Source organism: Puntigrus tetrazona, chromosome 22 (genome assembly GCF_018831695.1).
Source record: "Puntigrus tetrazona isolate hp1 chromosome 22, ASM1883169v1, whole genome shotgun sequence".
Classification (NCBI taxonomy): Eukaryota; Metazoa; Chordata; class Actinopteri; order Cypriniformes; family Cyprinidae; genus Puntigrus; species Puntigrus tetrazona.
The window spans coordinates 8430404-8450228 of NC_056720.1; the positions used below are offsets into that span (position 1 = coordinate 8430404).

At 37.1% G+C, this 19825-nt stretch overlaps 1 protein-coding gene across 1 annotated transcript; it reads right to left on the reverse strand.

Annotated features, from left to right (window-relative positions):
* Positions 1-788: 788 nt before the first annotated feature.
* On the reverse strand, positions 789-19121 carry si:ch1073-396h14.1 (disintegrin and metalloproteinase domain-containing protein 10). Its single transcript, XM_043223227.1, has 15 exons — positions 18989-19121; positions 18062-18209; positions 17868-17986; positions 17618-17773; positions 13475-13539; positions 12933-13049; positions 10913-11005; positions 10038-10206; positions 4511-4671; positions 3666-3837; positions 3365-3509; positions 2500-2683; positions 2007-2106; positions 1620-1840; positions 789-1372 (listed from the first exon to the last, which is right to left on the reverse strand). The coding sequence occupies exons 1-15, from the start codon at positions 19059-19061 to the stop codon at positions 1268-1270; spliced, it is 2028 nt and encodes a 675-aa protein (XP_043079162.1). The 5' UTR covers positions 19062-19121; the 3' UTR covers positions 789-1267.
* Positions 19122-19825: the final 704 nt, after the last annotated feature.

The following is a 19825-nucleotide window of genomic DNA, read 5'->3' on the forward strand; positions in this document are numbered from 1 at the left end:
AAATCAATGTATTTAAAAACAGCTATTTATATTTTATTTTAATATTATGCATTTATGTTATTTACATGACTTTTAACAGCTTCCCCTGAAAATGTGTTAAAGCTGCTTGGTTTGAAAGTTCCATAAATAACCACAGTACGTTAATCTAACGTAATCTACTTTGTGCTGAATATTTTGAATATTCTGTTGCATCTTTTGTATGTTTTGCACCTTATATAGATAATCGACTTGCCTAGGCATACTGTAGCTGACATTTAATTTGTCTACTGCATCGTACAAACAAACTGCTCCTACATTTTATACGTTAAAAATAATCTAATGTACTGTATATCAATTAAATGAATTGTACATAACTGTGAATTTGTTTTAAGAAGTCATAATAAATTATATCTTTGAACTAAACATATTTTGTAATGTCTTGAAGTCTGACCTTGAATGTTTTTACATACTTATTCAATACAACTTTTTTAAATAAAAAATACATTAATATAATTGAACATGATAAGTAATGACCTATTTAATAGATCTTGACTTTTTTTTTACCTCATTCGAGCTTAAATGTCACTTAGTTCTTGCTTATCACGCTATCCCCTCTCAAGGACGACACAAAGAGATAAAATCGTGAAAACAAATCCAGCAGCTCAAACAAAGTGGTGTCGTGAAATTGCTCATCATAGCCAAGTTTGCAAGTTTGCAAAAGACTACATTTCAACCTTGCCGATACCGTTCTGAAACCTGCTATTTCCAGAGGAAACAAAATGACCAGAGTCAAGTAAGACATTCACAGGTTAACATACATTGTATTTTTATTTAACCTTTCCCAAAAACATATTGTCTTTGTCAGATTTCCATGAATCTGCAGCCATCTGTTGCCATTAGCTATGCTGAGATAATCAGCTTTCTCAAAATTGAAGTCTCACGTCCTTGAATTTCTTTGAAATAAACGTAGGCAGCATTGTGTACAAAGTTACTGAGAGCACAATGATTTATAGTTGAAAAGCTGGACAGTATTCAATTCTCAAATCAGCAGTGGAGTTAAAATAACTTTGTAATGACCAATGGAGCGAGGCTTATGGCTGGAAGAGGCGAAGTAAACTCAAATCATGTTTGGACAGATGCAGTCGACTCTCAGCTGTGCATCTGGACAGGCTTTAGTGATCGGTCGGATCAGTTTTAAACATTTTAAACAAAGTTGCCCCAAAAGCAAAGTTTTCCTACTTGCAAGGACCGTTTTTCGCCAGTTGGAAGGATCCAAGTGGAGAGATGTTTACCTGTCGTTATCAATCTCAAGTGGCTGTCCAAAAGCACAGATAATTCCAGCCATTACTGCAGAAATGGCAAGAATACCCAGAAGTATTGCCCACCAATGTGCCTGCAAACGAGAAGAGAGAAATGTTAACAAACATGTAGTCGCTAGACTGTTTTTTGCTTTCTTTTATGCAGTTAGGGGGCTTTTCCTTATTGGTCCATTTAGCTTATGTGCCCAATGTATCCTTTTTGAAATTTTGACAAATGCTAAGGTCAAGTCCTACTACTGTACACAAGACTTGTGAGGCCATCTCTGTAATAAAAAGGGAAGACGGTAGAACACTGTAATAGACCAAATGATAACAACAAACCTTCATCCAACTGGCCAGGTCATCAAACTCGTCCAATTTCAGGAAAGAATTCTTAAGCCTTGCGATTGGGCCATCGGCGTCTAGGATTCGACACACTTTGAACCTGTCGCAGTAGCCTTGGTTCCCAGAGCACGGAGCCCCAGGAACCAAAGCCACATGTTTCCCATTAAAGTAGTGCTGAAGAACTGAAGATGTGGTGCTTGCACAAGTATTAGGTTTATCTATGGAGAGAAAATACCAAAGAAGTCGGATATAAGAACATATGAGCTTTATTTACAAATTTATGGAGCAGTAATGTCAGCGCAAACAGTCCATTAAAACAAATGGCTGTTTATGCATCTAATTTATTTGGAGCAGTAAACACGTTCTGTTTTGGCTTGTGGTTACCTCTCTCCTGGCAGCACATGTGGCACTTTTCAGTCCTATTTTCTCCCGGGCAGTCACATTGCACCATGTTATACAATGCGCAGAGAGATAGGCCGCATTCCTGTGACATCAGGCCACAAGACATTGGTTATAGAAGATATCACACTGTGCGAAAGGATAATAGGCAAATATATCTGCATGATTACTATGCCCATTAAGCCTAAATGATCCTAAATGATTCCATGTGCTCAGTTCCCAACCATATACTGTACACTGATCATCCCACAAAAGCAATTATCTTGCTTTTCAGTTCTTCCTCACACCAATATATATTACATATTAAATATATATGACAATATAATGTTTAGTGTCTGCTTTCAATTAGGTCACATATTTGTATTATATAATGAATATCCTCAGGGCTGTTCTGAGTTTTGTTGGACTCAAATAGGTTGTTTTATTGTATTTTGAATGGCAGAAAAATGCATGAAATCAGATTTTCTGTTGAACATACCCCATTGAAACAGACACGGGAACCATCACTGCATATTATCATGTCTGGCTTGGAGACGGGTTCTGGACATACAGCAGAGGAACCGGTGCAAACACTTTGGTTGCGACACTCAGATTGGCGTTCACACATCTGCCCAGCTTGCTTAAAGACACATTGGGAGCTGCAGCATAGACCCTGGCTAGGACTGTGACAGATATAAGGAAAACAGTTAAAACGATCATATTCAAGAAGGTAGATTTAATGTATAATAAACAGTTCAGGCATTAGTAGGCCCCCAACTAAATACTCTTGATGTAGACATAATTTATACATTTCCATCAAGTCCACAAGACTCTACTGAAGGGTCCCATCCCAGCTCCTGGGGGGGGGCACCCTAATCCAGAGTTTAGGACTGGACACTGTTACAGAAGAGGGGTCCAGCCCAGTTCCTGGAGGGCAAACTTGTAAGAAGGTTTTGCAACACCTGCTGTGACATTTTGAATCATTCTGATTATCTTGATTAAGTGGTTTAGCTATGTTTAGGTATCTAGGGTCTGAGCTAACTTCCTTGGAGGCTGGCGGTAGTCCTTCTACACCAGAGGGGAACAAACCTACTCCAAGAGGGATTTGTTCCAACTCACCTGCTTAGTTTTAAATAATCCTGATATAACGTAACATATTTTTGTCATATAAGAATCTCAGAAAGGTACTCAATAACACACCAAGCAACTACAAACTACAAAAACATCCTGCACTGTTGCCGTCTTCACAGTGCATCACTAAGGCATGGACCACAAGGGTTAAAGGTGCTATTTGGAAACTTACAGCGAAGAAAACGTGTAAAAAGTGTACGTGTCAATCTGACACAAAATGGATTGATGCAAACCTGCACTGTTTATCAGGTTTCAGTCGACATTCAACACCTGCAGGTTGCTTTGAGCTGTAACAGCATGGATCGCTTTCATCATGGCCCACATCACATTCTTCCCCCTTTTCTACGATACGGTTTCCACAAATCGGATGCTCACTCACTGACAAGACAAAGCAGGTACATCTTCAGTCAGTTAAGTGTACTTCACGCCCTGATCAGCCATAAAGATAAAGCCCATAGGAGAGATTTAGCACTGAGACAAGTTAATGTACATTAGCATATCTATCTCATGCCAGAATCTGTTCAGGCATCTTACCTACAAAGCATTTGTCCTTCTTGATATTCAGAATGTGACTCATGTGCAGCAGGCTGCAGGGGGAGAACTTGTCGCTATTCTCCTCGATCTTGTAGGAAGCTTGAGGGAACATCAAGAACTTGCCTTTATCATCGGTGATCTCCTGACCTTCACAGTCAGAACTCTCATCATGCTGCCAACAAATATACGACACATTTAGTTAACTGTAGATTATTTCTACTAGTTAGTTATTCTCCATTAAGTATCAATTAAGCAGCAATAACAATTGTATAAGCATTCATATTTAATACTATATAGTTATTGGCTCAAGTAATTTACTTGCTGTTATTATTTAACTATATTTCCATGTCTAGGAGGTGTACAAATTATGCACAGTATAGTGTTGTGTTGCTTTTCATTCTGCAGCACATTAAAGCCTCCAGAAGTGAAATGAGATAAGTGGGCCATAGGCCACTGGCCCCTTTCCCAGGCCTCCCCATAAATCAAAGATGATGTGGATCCTCCAATCTGCTCTGCATCCCAAATTCAGCCTGGAAACAATGAGCCATGCTTGCCAGCCCTTTCTCTGTCAAATGTGACTTAATATTTTAAGGGGTAGAGCAGAACTAATCTGCCATAGGAAATGTGAAGAACATGGCTGCTACAAGTGGGAAAAACTCAACAATATGGATACGCAGTCCATCATGCTCTATAGTGTCACTTACTACGATAAAGCTTGCGATCAAACAAAAATAATCAAGCATTCGGCAACAGCGTAGGAGCATGCATTTTCAATAATCATTCATGCATGTGTCAACTGTTGGTTCTAACTAAACAGGATAGTTTGTAAAAGACATCAGACTTACAGGGGCTCCAAGACTGTGGCCCAACTCATGGGCGAAGGTCAGGTGCACCTGCATGGGAGAAATGTAGTTGCCAAAGTTGATGAGGGTGATGAGACCTGTGTTATGGCTGATATTGTGACCACCCTTCAAAATCATCTCGGAGCAAATCCCTCCCCAGTTATCTAAAAATAAAAATACAAGTACAGAAAATATACCAACTTTAAGCACATTTGTTACAGCAAAGATTAGACTGATTAGATTAGTTTTTAAGGTAGAGTCCTTGGCTATAGGATCAGGGCAAAGTTTCTGATTTTCCTGGAAATTAATGCATCATTTGGCCAAAATATATCAAGTCATGATTTACATACTGAAAAGAACCCTTAGCAGAGTCGTCTACTTTTAATTTTCATCCGGGCTCCCCTTTGTTTTAGACTTATATAATGCCAACAGACGATTTTACTGCCGATCACAAACATCTGGTCTTTTTCGCACAGCACTAACCAATTACATCATTGCTGACTAAAGTCTGCTGCTGGTGGGTGGTAAGAGGGGTTTGACTTGTAGTTGGTCAAGATCAGCCTGTCCATCAAAGTCCAAAGTCCTGGACTCTTTTAACCAGGCTCTGAACTCTTAGTCCAGCAAAATCAAAGGTCAGGCTTATGGCTCCTCAGATGTTGTGAGATTTGTGTTCAGGGCCAAAATATTGAGAACTCGTCCCCATTTTTTTTTCTGTGTGTGTGTCTGTCTGAGAGAAATTTACAAGAACCATACACTGAGGTTGGATAAACTGGCTCACATAAAACATATGTGAATTGTGGGTTTATGGTCTTCATCTGTCTCTCATTTAGGATTCTCGTCATCACATGAGGAATAGGTCTTCATTTTTGGAATTGCTGCGTCATTCGTCACTGTGGTTCAAATAATCATAAACTTAGGACGTTTCAAATGCAAATGCTTAAAAATTCCTCATGGCAGCTAAGAAATATTTTGAAATTCGAAGGTCTTGCAGACCGTGTCAAACTCCTAATAGTGCTATTGGAAAGACAATGGTGTTGTCCTGACAAACACATTAAAATAACTATGTGAGCTATATTCAATTAGACAATGGAATATAAATGCATTGCATGGCAGAGCTTACTCATTCCAACTGAGTAGGAAGAGTGCCAAATTAAATGAAGGTGAACTGTTTACTCCGGTGTACTCTAGGTCAGAGGCATCTTTACAGAACACTGAGCTCTTGCAACAACATGCAAGGTGACCAGGATGGTGCCTCAGGGACTTCGTTGCTTTTCACAGTTGCTATATCAGGCTCTTTTTCCACTAGACTCACATGGAGCCATTTTTGTCACAAGGTTTTTAGGGCATAAGGCTGTTGACTGCAACACAGCCATCGTCAATCAGCAAAAAGTCCAAATCAGCCACAATAGTGAAGATTATGTAAGTATGCAAATGTGCCAGGACAGTAGAGTGCTGATGTAATGATATATTAATGATTTTTGAAATTTTTGAAAGCCAACCCAGACGTTTGCATCATCTTGATTACCTCAAAAAAAACCTAAATGATTTTTCCGTAAATTTTTAAAGAGCCCAGATTATGGGTAATGAAATGTTCATATTTTGATTTTGGGAGTCCCCAACAACAGGTTGATATGCATGTAAGGTCAAGAAAATATGCTCAATGATTTCCAAAGATTTGATTAATTTTTCCAAAACCCTTCTTTGCGTGACGCTAATCTGTGATGATTGGCCAGTTGGTCTCAATTTTCATTTCATCACACCTGTAATGCTTGCTACAGCTGATTTGTTTACAGCGTTACGTTATTTTATCGCTATATTTTATCACCTAGTGTCAAAGCATGAATTTGCATTTTCATTCAGACCAATGCAAAAAGACCAACAAAAAGGCAGGTAATATGCTGATTCATGTCGGCATAAACATGAAACAGTTTGAGATTCATTTTAAAAAAGATTTTTTTAATTTTATACATGGTGCACTTTCAGTTTTAAAACTTTGGAGGATGTATTCATTCATTTAGAGCTATGTTACACACTGCAGTATAAAACTCATTTATGGGGTTTGGCCTACAAAAATACACCATTCCTGCAGAACACTATACAACAAATAAAAGGGGAGAACACATTAAAATCGATATGTCAAAATCACAATGCATTAAAGAACTACAACTACCACCCACTTGCAAAACAGTGACCTTTTTACAACCTCCCAAGCTGTTAAAGCAGGGTAGTATGATTGATAGAAAGCCCCCATAAACCGCTTCAGCCCACTCTGCCATGGAATAAATAAGTGACAACAAGCCCAGTTAAAACAATACTGTTGTAGGTCACGCAGATGTCTTGATTCAACTTTCCAGGGCCAAGCTGTAAGATGCTCGTGTTAGCATCTTAGGTTATTTGACATGTTTGAGTGCTAAGGCATTAAAAAGTTACACCAAAGTCACTGCTGCTTTTTTGTTTGACCTAAAAAAGGCCTGTATTAACAAGTTTACGCACAAGGCCCATCCCATCTGGAACTGCACGCTACTTGATACTGGATTTGCATGGTGGTTAAATGCTAATGTGCGTGAAAGAACCTATGTGTCTCCTCACGCGAGGGTTTCTCCATGTGGATGAAGGAATGCGGTTATCCCAGTGTTTGCGGTGGGGGTAGAGGTCTAACATGCATAGCTCTCTGGTCACATGTCCCCACTTTTGTGGACTCACACCCCCTTTCTCAACCAATCACAGCGGGCACTGCGGTCAATCCCGTGGCAGCCTTCTAGGACTCGGTTGGTGGCCCGCACCTCCAACCGCAACAATAATAATCAAAACAATGACTGCTCAGTTTGCTAGCCGTGGGAGATCCCAGTGACATTCAGATACCATAACCCAATGTTTTCAAACTCAATTCCTGGAGGACCATAGCTCTGCACAGTTTAGCTCTTGATTAGTCCAGCTAATCAAGATCTTCAAGATAAACGAGAAACTTCAAAGCCAGTGAGAGTTGGAGCTAAACTCTGGGAATTGAGTTTGAGACCACTGCTGTAACCGAAATGAGGCCAGCGTACAGTTACAAAGCACTGCTTCTATGAAAACTGACAGATCTGAAAGGATTCTGTAAGAAATGTGTTGCCAGATGAGGGAATTTCCCTTAAAAAGACCAGCACTCCATCAGTGGTATGATGGTTTGCTCAATTGGATTGCACCAGACAATTTCTACATGAAGAGTTCAGATGCAAAAAGCTCTAAGTATGTTTTCTTTAAGAGTACATTTCTAGTACATTTTTATTTAAAACGATAATTTCTTTCCAGCTACTTTGTATAGGTTTCTATGAAAGTACTTGAAAGTACAATGGCTTGAGGCTGGGATTTAGCGCATTTGAAGTGAAAGTTCTTGATGAACATAAGCTCTTCATATGTATGTGTGTGTGTGTGTGTGTGTGTGTGTGTGAAACAGATAAATACATTTAGGAAAAAATCTTCATGAACCAAAGCATAACCAATGCATTAATTCATTAATTTTAAAAGGCTTAAATTTTAACTGATTCAACTGAAAGAACCTTACACTGACTGATCTTAAAATATGTTGTTGCTTTTCAGGAATGTGTATTGGCTGATAAAAAAGCAGCTAAATAAATCATACAGGTTTTATAATTAGTTGTTTACACTGGAATATGAGTGCAATGAAAAGGTTAAATGGTGCAATCACAAATATTTAGCGCATGTAAGTTGATGCCTAACTTTGGCAACTATGCTAAGATGTAAGTTGTTCTGGTTTCCAAAGCTAAAACTAACTTACTCTTGACGGCATGAATATATTATTCCTGCAAGCTACGCTCTTAACAATAAAGGTGCTTAAAAAGGTGCTTTGGTTCCACAAAGAACTATTCAGCAAAAGGTTCTTTACAGAGCTCTTTCTTAACTTTTTAGAATCTGAAGAACTTTCTTTCACCACAAAGAACATTCGACAAACAGAAAGGTGCTTCAGATGTTAAAGGTTCTTTAACAAAGGTTCTTTAATGGAACCATCGCTAAAAAGTGTTCTTCTATGCATCGTGAAGCACCAGTAGAACTATCAAGACTCACACGTGTCTAAGCTGGTCTTTTCAGCCAGGTAGAGGAATTAATTGAACAATAAAGGCGTGAGATGGACATAATGAATTCCTCATTTATAACATTCAGGATGTTGCAGATGTCCAGATGAAAAGGGAGTGACAGTGAAGGTCATGTCCTGTCATGTAGAGGAAGCTGCTAATGTGGAATGCAGCATTCATTGTGTCACAGAGAGGAATGTTAATTGCAAGGTCAGTTTAGCGCCAGAACTACAAACAATGTACAACAAGATGTTTATTGCTTTGTTAAAAAAAAAAAAAAATAGTGGGATATTAGGGTGTTTATTTTTTTTAGCCAAAGCCATACAGTATAGTATGGAAGCCTATTTCTGTCACTGAATAAAAACTAAAAAAGGTAATTGCGACTTTGTTTCTTGCAGTTGCAAGTTAACATCTCACAATTATTTTAACCCTAACCATGCAATTCTGAGAAATAGGTCTTTATAACTTGCATCTTATAATAAACCTTTTTTATTCAGTGGCAGAAACAGGCTTATTAGTACTAATTATATTTTTTTCCACTTTTTTTCCATGTTTTAATTTTCACAGTAAATTTATTTAGGCCAGCACTGTTTGACAAAAAATAAAAGTAATTGTTAAATTTGAATCTGATTACATTCCAAAAATGTATTAAATTGTTTAACGGATTAAATTAAATGTCTTTGCTTGATTGACATAGTTTTGGATAATACGTTTATATTAAATGACAAATTCAGAAAAATTCACAGAATTTGAAATAAATAAAAAAAAAATATTTTTTAAATAATGTATTTAATTCATTAGACATGCCAATTCAATTCAATTACTATTAAAATAAAACATTAAAATGTATACTTTTTTTAAATTTAATAAATTTTACAACATTCTAGTAACTTGGATATGCTTTCAGAGAATCTAGAAAAGCTAGATCTGAGGATAAAAAGGACAGAAAGAATTTGGGTGGGAATGAAAAGGAATTTGGTGAGAAACAATAAAACGGATACTCATGCTTGCATTGCTGTATTCTGGTTTTCTCACACGGTTTAAGATTCACTGTAAGCCTTGCAGGTTGTAAACTTGTCCACTTGTATTTCATTAAACTCTCATAGCACATGCAACTGCATAAAAACTTCCAGGAAGGCCGTTTCTCTGAATTTAACATGAGATCACATTCTTTCCTAGAAGACCTCCACTCCACGCCCGGACCCCCACCATTCACACTATAATCCTTCAATAGGGTGTCTAGGGCTTGAGTGATGTTATCAGATAGCTTTGCTTCGATATCACGTCGCGTCATAGACAACTGTGGACAGAGGTCACATACCAAAGGCCTAAATGGCCCATAAGCCCAGTCGACCACCATTGAGTACAATGATATTCCTCCACGTGATAGTTGTTGTGGGCGTCATTGAGGCGGCTTGTGTTGTAAAATCTGTCTGGAGCGAAAGGGCTGAAATTACCTATTTTTCCTGTCCAGGCCAGACCGAGAACCCCGCTGAAGTCTCTGTTGGTCAGGAGGTAAGACAGGCAGTACTCGTTCCAGTTCGTCTCGGAAAACAGATTCAAAAGCTTCTCAGGCCCAATGTGGGCCTTGCCCAAGAGACTGCTGGAATCTTCTTCGGTGATCACCTGGAATAATTAGTGAGCTGTTTTACGTCAAGGCTGTGCATTTAAAGATTTCACATTGATAAGGAAGTAGGTCAATTAAGAGGCGTAAGAGCAGAAGACTATTCTGTAGAAATTATACGTGAAATGTTGAAAGCTAAAATTAAGAGGCAAAACTAAATTACAAATAAATAAATATAAATGCATTATGAAATAATTTAAAATCAAGAGGAAAAATAATAAAGGTAGATAAACAAAGTTTAGAAGCAAAAAACTACAACATAGAGAACAACAAGAAAACAGTGCAATAAATATGAAATTGTCTAAATTAGTAAGGCCATAAATAAACAGTAAAAAACAACAACAACATGAAAGTAAATATTATGAAATGATCTAAAGCAATGAAAATGGGGCAATAAAAAAAAATTATATACACGTGTATATATATATATATATATATATATATATATATATATATATATATATATATATATATATATATATGAAGAGAGTTTATTGTAAAAGACAGACTTTATTTCGCCAAAATTTCACAAATCATGTTTTTTATTATGTTAACTTGTTTTATTCTTTAATGTATTTTTTTAATTACTCAAAAAACCCAACTGCAATTTGTTTGAAATTCATTGAAATTTACAACGGAAAAAAAAAACATTAAAAATGGAGTTATCTGCTATCAAATTAACTCCTTATACCAAAACAGGGACCTTACCGTGAGGAATTTCACTTTGAAGTTGACCAATTCTATGCCTTCAAAGTCGGCTTTATCATAAATGTCGTTCACTGCTTTCATGTAGGAGGCGACCTGCAAAACATACTGGCGCATTAAGCTCATGATTAACGGACTTCACTTTGACACCTTATTAGACAGAAATAGTGACAAACTGAGAGGCAGGAGGACAGACAGACAGATTCGTTTGGCCACCGTAATCTTATTATGTGATCAATTGAGACACTGTTCTTGGGAGCTTCGGTTGCAACAGTGAATCCTCCGGAGAGTCTCTTGCCCCAGCCACTGTCAGTGGATTGAGGCACATTTCGTCTCAGAAGGAATGAAGGCACTCCGGGGTAAAAGTGCCTGGTGAGGAATATGAGCCACAATCTGACTTCTGTTCCTTACAAAGAGCAGGCCAAGACCAACATATTAGCAGACAGCACTGGGTGAATATGGTAACGTGGAATAACACTGTGGCACTGCACACTGTCCAAGTACCTACACCCAGTTACACAAACACTTAAACAAATAAAAAAAAAATCACAACAGCATATTTGTTTAATATTTACATGAATATGCATTAACATCTTTAGCACTGATAAAAGTATTTATTTATTTACTATATTTGCCGAGTTTATTTATAATTTATTATTATATTTCATATTTAAAGGTATTTTTAGCACCAATAAAATTTATTTGATTGATTTATTTATGCTCAGTTTATTTATATTCTGTTATCATATTTAACTGTATTTGTTTACTATAGATAAATATTGTTGCACAAAGTAAAATAAGCAAACTTTTTTTTAAGTAAAATTGTATTATAAATTGTATTATAAAACTAAAATTAAAATTTTCACTGATCTCAAAAATATTTTTAATTATGTTCATTAATAGGTTATTCATATAAAATATTGATATTAAATATATCATGAGATATTAAATTTAAACATTACATTTGTTAACAAAACTTTTTTTAAAGAAAAGGGCATTTTAAAAAATACATTAATAATTGTAATCTGCAAGAATGCATTAAATTGGTCAAAAATGACAGTAAAATTATTAAATAAATGCTATTGTTTTAAATGTTTTTGACCATCAGATCATTATATTAAAATGGTTTACGAAAGATCATGTAACACTGAAGACTAGAGAAATGATGCTGAAAATTCAGCTTTAAAATTACATTTTAAAATGAATTAAAATAAAAAAGGAGCACTAAGCTTTACTGTGTTTTTGATCAAAAAAATGCAGCAAGTCACTTCTTTGTTTAAAAACATTTAACCTTAACAATCCCAAACCATTGAAAACTAGTTTTTTACCGATCGCTATTGCAGGGCACAAACATAGGGGCCAAAAACAAAACAGTTCTGTCCAGCTCAGAAACCGTCCAAATAAAAAAAGCAACAAAATAACAAAGAGCCATTATGATTTAAAAGGGTGTTTTTCAGTTGTTCATCTGGCAGAAACACTGCTTTTCAGGAATCTTGAACAAGCAGTGATTTGGTAAAACAACAAAAATCAGCAGCTGTGAGTGCGAGTAAAAACAAAAACATTGCGTAACCGTCAAAAATAATATGCAGACAATGGGAACTACCCCCAAAGTAAAAAGCTCAATGATCTCAGCCGTAAAGCAACCCGGTCCAGCCCCCAAAACACACCAATCTGGAAAACTCGTCAGATACAAGATAACAAATGGTTACTTTAACTTGTGGAAATCCTGTCTTTTATCTTCAGCATACAAACATTGCATAACATTAAGTTGCACCAAAGCGGCTTGAAGACCTTTGTTTTCTCACAGCCAAAGTAAAGAAACTTGGCTTTGGTCCATTGGTGACATACAATCCCAGCATTTCGGAGAAATCTCCAGTGGGATCAAGGAAGGAACATGCTGTGAATCCCACTTCGTGGAGATTGGGCACCGAAGGGGGGCAAAACTTTGGAGTCAACAGGAAAACCGTTGTATTTGTCGGCCCGAATGAAAGCATCTTTTGAGGAGCGGATCTGGAAAACTCACCTGAGCCACGACGGCTTCAACGCTTCCAAAGCGTTTGTAGTAGCGGTGGTCTGCATGGAGGTGCAGGAGACAGCTGGTTTTGGACTGGTCCACCTTCCGCTTCGACCTGGACACCGGCTGCGGGTCACAAGATGGAGAGGATTTCACAACCTTGAGGGAAAAGCTGACATCTGGTTTTTCAATGCTGCCACCGAACAAGTGGAAGTGATGTGTTGCGGCTTAAAATATAATGCTAGCGTGTTATCTGATTTAAAGACGCGGACACATTTTGGGGTAAATGGCTTTAACCCAACCAGGAGCTTCGAACAATAGACTGGACAGATAGTGCTCTTTTCCATGCGGCAGGGCGCTTCCTAAAAATACGGCAAGGTGGTAGAGCAAAACAATTATTGAGTGACATTGCAAAGCGTTGATGTAATGTCGGACATGTTCTACAACATCTGATTCCCAAATTATTTAGTGCTCCTTTTAAAGAACGTATTTGGTTTGCAAGGACACGCCGTGCCGGACAGAACTGGAAATGAGGTGAAGTCATGTCTGACCTCTCGGTGGTTTTGGACAAGATGCTGAAGCCGCTCGGCACCACAAAATCCAGCATGAGCACTGTCTGTGGAAAAACATATTAAAGGGTTATAATGTGAGAGTCGACTATTAGGAGATGTCAACAAGGGATAAAAGTGTCGTAATTAATGGTTAATTGAAATAAAGAAAATATAGAAAGAAATTAGCTTAAACTTGTGAAAAACTTAGCAACTAAGTGAAATATGTTTAAGTATTAAAATCACATTGGCCTGGTTTCACAGACAGGGCTTAGACTAAACCAGGATTAGGCCGTAGTTTAATTAAGTATTTTTATATGCAAGCTTATAATAAAAAATTCTGGGGTGCATCTTGAGGACAAGCAAAGGCACTGATATATGTTTTAAGATCAGTCAGTGCAAGTTTATTTTAGTAGAAACAGCTAAGACTTACATTTTAATTTAGGACTAGGCTTAAGCCTGTTCTGTGAAACCAGGGGTAAAAGTAAAAAAAAAAAACTAAAAATAATAAATGAATAAAATCTAAACAGAAAGGTAAAAAAATAAATGTCGAAAGCACACATAATGACTAAAACAAATGACACTACAGTTATAATAAATAAAAGAAGTCATTTCAAAATATTAATAAGAGCTATGATAGTATATATACTTGGTATAAAAACTTGGTAATTAATCAGAATGTTGTTTTGATATGAAAAGGGAAGCATCCAAATTAGTTTCAGTGAAATTTTAGTGGTTCCACCATGCTGAAGAAAAAATTGTATAAATATCATAAATGTTCATAAATAATTCCTTGGGTCTCGTTCAGGAAACACAGAACAAATAAAACATGTAAATCTCTCACGAAACATACTGTAAGATTTATGTAAGGACAGTTTTATGAACATCTTGCACAATAAAAACTGCTGTTTGAGGTTTACGGGTGAGGCCAAATACATTCTTATTAATGTCCTGTGAAATAAAAGACTAGATGACATGCAGACATTCAGACAAAAAAAAGATTTCAAAACCTCGGATCATTTTGTACAGTCTTGAAATTATGAATTTGTTGCAAAACCGGCACGCTTGCTCAAGTGGGACTTGGGAGGTTGTATCTTTTCTGACCTCATCGTAACATCACTGCTAACTGCATTGGATTTTAATGGATTTAAAAAAACGGTGAAACTGTTTAACTGTAGTTTAACTGAGTTGGACAATGAGCCTATTTTCATAAAAAGTGGAGTGTTCCTTTAAGGCTTGTTACCGTTTTTCCCGGGTGCCAGGGTTAATATATTGAACCTGTGTTTTAGCGCCAGTCAGTGTACTTTTCTTTTTGAAACTGCAGCGAAAAGTGCTGCAAGGTTCATAAAAACAGTGCATATTTTATGAGACCAGGTTATTGCATTATATTTAAAGTCTTTAAAATCATGAAACCTCTTTAAAATTACACTGTTGTTCCCGAAAAATTCACTTCAGAAAGGTTCAAGTACTTCAAAAGCCTTTCAAAAACACATCGATCCGCATTGTTGTGTTATGATTCTTTAAAGACTAACTTAAAAACATTGTCATGGAAACTTCAATCAACTATGAAAATAAAACAGCTGCATTGATTGAGATAGCGGGGCATTGTGACCCAAACCAGACATAACATAGACGGGTGTGACCTTAAAACTTCAGATAACTGTATCTCAGACTTCAGTGAGAAGGTTTTACATTATGAATTCGCATTCAGGAAGGTCTCAAGAATGATACAAATTAGATTAAACATTAATTTGAAGTTAAAAACAAGCTCGCGCAAAGTCAGGGAGTTGACGTCCTGGTTAAGTTTAACCTACACTGTAAAACGACTGGGAATAAATGTCAAGTTGACTCTGACTAGAAAAGCAAAGTGATTGGATCACACCATTCTGGTGTGCAAGAATCAACCAATGAGAATCCCTCAAAGCAAATAAGGTGGACAGCAACAATCCACCAGTGGTTTCAGATCATTCTTTGGAACACGATCATAGTTTCTATAAACAAAAAGGCTATAGCAGAGTCGTTCCTGGATCGGTGAGTTTGAGTGTAGAGAAACGGAGCATGTGAGAAGAAAGGGTAAATGTGGGGCATTGACCCATTGATGGAATTACTTCCAGACTTTGGCTTCATCCTGCGTGCGTCTCTTTCAAGTAGTTGTGCATGTGGAGACCAGGGCAGGAAGGTTTTGGGAGTTGTTTGAGGAAAAATATGCCTCAATTTATCGAGAAACAGTCCACACTAGAGGACAGCGGAAATTAAAATGAATGTTTAGCTAACCTGGAAAAGATCTTGTATTTTTTTTTAATAAAATCAACCAGCACCTGTTGTATTACACAGTATGTGGAAATCGAACCCAAGCATTTAAATACGGCAGTGGGCTGAAGATAAAATACAAACCTGCTAAACGTCCCGTTTCTGTAGTCATATCTATGTTTTTCATGCGGCCTACACTGATTGGTTGTTTCCTTTACCCTGCCAGCTGCAATGAAACCTAATCAAAGCTGCTGCTCTTCCTGTTAGTTTTAACTTCCAGATGGCAGACAAACCACGGCATTGTCCAAAAATGGGATGCGTATAAATAACAGAACTGTACAATCAGGTTTAGTCTTCAAGTGACTCAAACAGGAAATCCTCTACTTTAAATTACTGCAAATTAGTGCACCGTTTAAAAAAAACATAACTCTGCATTAAATATTTCCAGCGCAATTTCATGTATTTTTGGATGCCAGTTTAGCTTTGTATTTGTAGTTTTGTAAAAAAAAAAATTTAGTAAAATTGACAAAAATATATAAAATTGTATGATATATTGACTATACGCACACACACACACACACACCAGGTCCCTGCATCCATGGGAAAAACTCTAGAGTAACCTTGAAACCACATGCGTATGGTGTGACTTCAACCACGAGATCACATGACCACGTGTCCACAGACTATACATGCACTTGTCTCTCTGCCAATGTTTACCTTCTGCTATACAATGACAGGAACACGTGTCTTTTTACGACCCCAATGAAAGAGGTGCACTTACGCAAATGTAATCAAAACTGCATCAAAGCGGTTCAGGGTACAAAACTTTGAGAAATAATATATTTGTAGCTAAATCTGAAGTTCTGTTAAAAAAAAAAAACTAAAACAAAACATGCTTAACAGAGACAAAATGATCATATTTCTAACGTGGTCTCACCCTATTTTTATTGCACCATTGAGAAAATCTCTCACTGTCTTGTTACAGTGCATGACAGATCTCTTTAATCCTCTCTAGACTGGCTACTTAAAACAATTGTTTCCATGTCAGTTGATAAAGAAAAAAAGATTATTAGGATTTAAAAATGGCTTGGCTGAACAACTAATGCATTGCGGTCGTTATCAACCCTCTATATAATTTATAATTGTAGTGTAATAAAATCTAAACAGGTTCTAAAAGGTTAAAAAATAAATGCCAAAAGCACACAAAATGACTAAAACAAATGACACTACAATTGTATTTAAAAAAGTAATTTCAAAATATTAATAAACACTATGATAGTATATATACTTGGTATAAAAACTTGATAATTAATCAGAATGTTGTTTTGATATGAAAAGGGAAGCATCCAATTTAGTTTTAGTGAAATGTATAATAATTCTGTTCTTTGAACAATCAATACGTGCAACACGTGCCTCTTCTGCATGCAACTTCTAAACCGCTAATATTATCACAGCAATGAACTGCGATGAACATAGAAATCAAATGCAGAAACAGCACCACTACAAATATCAATCAAATATCTAAGTAGACACAATTTTTCTTCAAAAGTAGTTTTTTGGCTGTTTAATAGTGTCTGAACTAAAGGTTTCTTTAAAAAAGTAAATAATAATAATAAATAACATAACAATATTGTACAATTAATTTAATAAAATTCCCATTTTCAAGCTGAAACTACAAAAAAGGTAGTTTGTTAAACACTTTATTTTCCAAATAAAACAATCAATATTTTACATATTTAAGTTTAAATGTTCACAATTTGGGAATTTTTCGTGCAATGGGCCTAAGTTTTTCACGGTTTATGCATCTTTAGAAACAATTTGTTTTTTGATAAACAGTATTTTGTTAGGTCTAATTCTCAGCATTATTCCAGAAGGAAATACATTATAATCACTCACCCACATCATCCCCGTGATAAATGATGGAATGGTGGTCAGTTGTGGAAGTGGTGTATCTGTCAATGGGCTCGACGTAGAACGTCCCATTGGCTGTTGTAATGGAGCCTTCAAACTGACCCTCGAGAACAGACCCTTGACATGAGGATGCACTCTCATCTTTGAGACAAGAACGATTTCATCTTAGCTACATTCTTTATAGCTAAAAATTGTGTGGTATCTAAAACAACGAAGGCGTCTCAAAATGTCCTACCTTCTAATACTCCTGAGTATATGTGAGAGAGGTCCACCCTGTGAGTTTCATCTTCTGACTGGACCTTGAAATCTTCGGTGAAGCCTTTTACATCTGGCTTGAGACGTAGGTGGAAATCCCTACCAGAACCAAAAAATCAGTGCGCATAAAAGGACACATTTAAGTATTGTGAACGTCTTAAAAATCATGAGTACCTTTGAAAGGCGCTGAAGTTTAGATGAAGCTCTTGTCCGTTTGGATGCGTCTCGCGTCTGACTCGCTGGTGCTGTTGTTTTATGAGCTCTCGGTCATAGGACAGGCCTTCATAGTGTTTTATGTACTTGCTAATTTCTTGTAAAGCATCTGAAATATTAAAAAACGAAGGATACTCGGTTAAATTGGAGTCCAGTTCATTCGGTTCATTTACCACAAAGCAAATAAACAAATTTGAATATGTAAGCTAATTTGCAACGTGCATTGCTGGTATTTTGGTTGGTTTTATAGAGGTTGTTGTCACTTTTTAGATGGGAGGAACAGCTCACCCCTGGCTAAAAACCAGCTTGTACTGCCTGGGAACTGTGAGCTAAGTCTAGTGAAACAACTTGGGTTGGTATAAGCTTTTTCCACAGTTGCATTAACACTAACAACAGTTGTTGGCTATTTCTGTTTTGCATGTCATAAAATACATCCCCTACTCTGTGCTGGTTTTATACTCACATTCTGCTGTGTTTTGAATTGCTAAAGCCATCATATACTGTACCTGTCTGTATTAAAATTTTGGGGCAAAAATACTTAATTTTATCAAATGTATTAAATGAAAACTCTTTAGCTTATAATAGCAATAGCAAGTGCTGTGATAGCACAAACCGTGCAGTTTAAGTTACACACCAAAACCATGGGGGTCGTTCAAATCCCTAACCCTAAGTATGAACAACAATAGTGCTGCTTACCTTAAAGACGACTAATTATGATTGGTTTTCTCTTATCTGAGTAACCGAAAACATCTGATTTTGCTGCAGGCAAGTTGGGGCAAGCAGGCCGATGGAAAGGGCCAAAAAAACTTCAATAGCCCAGACATATGTCCTTTCGTTACCTCAGATAATCCCACCACCTGCAAGACAAAGCAAAAAAGCATATCTTACCTGTAAAATGTCCTCTAGATAAAATATAAATCAGCAGATAAATCTTGGAAGCGCTCAAAAGTGTGGCTACCATGTTTTCTTAGCTCACTAGGTGCTTGAAATCTATTCAAGAGAGGAAGGTTTTCAGTTTCGCATACCTGAACTACACTAACTAGGCATATACAGACTTGTTTTGAAGGAGGACCACAGTTTGATTTCAGTTTGTGAAGAACAATAGGAATGTTAAAGGAGTTTTGCTCAGGAAAACATGAGAAAGACTCTCTGTGCAAAAAGCTCCCCCACGTTCATGTGCTTCCAAGGCTTTAAAGAGAATGTATTTTTTCTTGTGGGACACTTCCAGAAATCTCACTGTATAGCTATCTGCAGGGGAGAACAAAAATTCTCATGGGCGTGTGGTACAGTAATTGAATTTCCAGCCTTGCTCAGGTTCTGCTCCAAATGGCTTGGTCTACACATCAGCGCATTTCCAGAGTAGCACATGTGCCAAAAACAGGCCGACATCATTCAGACCCGAAACAATGGTCAGTATCAATAGGACCGAAGGCAACCGGCGGTTCTTGGATAATAGTACTGTCAAGTTTGCATAGGGAGCATAAATTTACGAACAATTTCTTGGCACATTGCAAAATCATGATATATAATGAAAGTTTTATGGCCTCCAGGCTTTTCTAGGAATGAAAATCTGACTCCACCTCCAAAACCCTCAGCCTGGACACGATTGGCCACCCAAGCACGACCTGATCTAGGTTAGTGACATCATTCAAGATGACTCCCAAGAAGGCATCGATTTAGGAAGAGGTTACTTCAGGACATTGAAGAACTGAGACATACACCACC

Coding starts and splice junctions, on each gene's coding strand:
- si:ch1073-396h14.1 (XM_043223227.1), bottom strand. CDS start 19,061: ATGGTAGCCACACTTTTGAGCGCTTCCAAGATTTATCTGCTGATTTAT. Junction 17,774..17,867: donor ATACTCAGGAGTATTAGAAG/GTAGGACATTTT, acceptor CTTGTCTCAAAG/ATGAGAGTGCATCCTCATGT. Junction 4,672..10,037: donor GGCCTGGACAGGAAAAATAG/GTAATTTCAGCC, acceptor TTTTATTTTTAG/ATAACTGGGGAGGGATTTGC.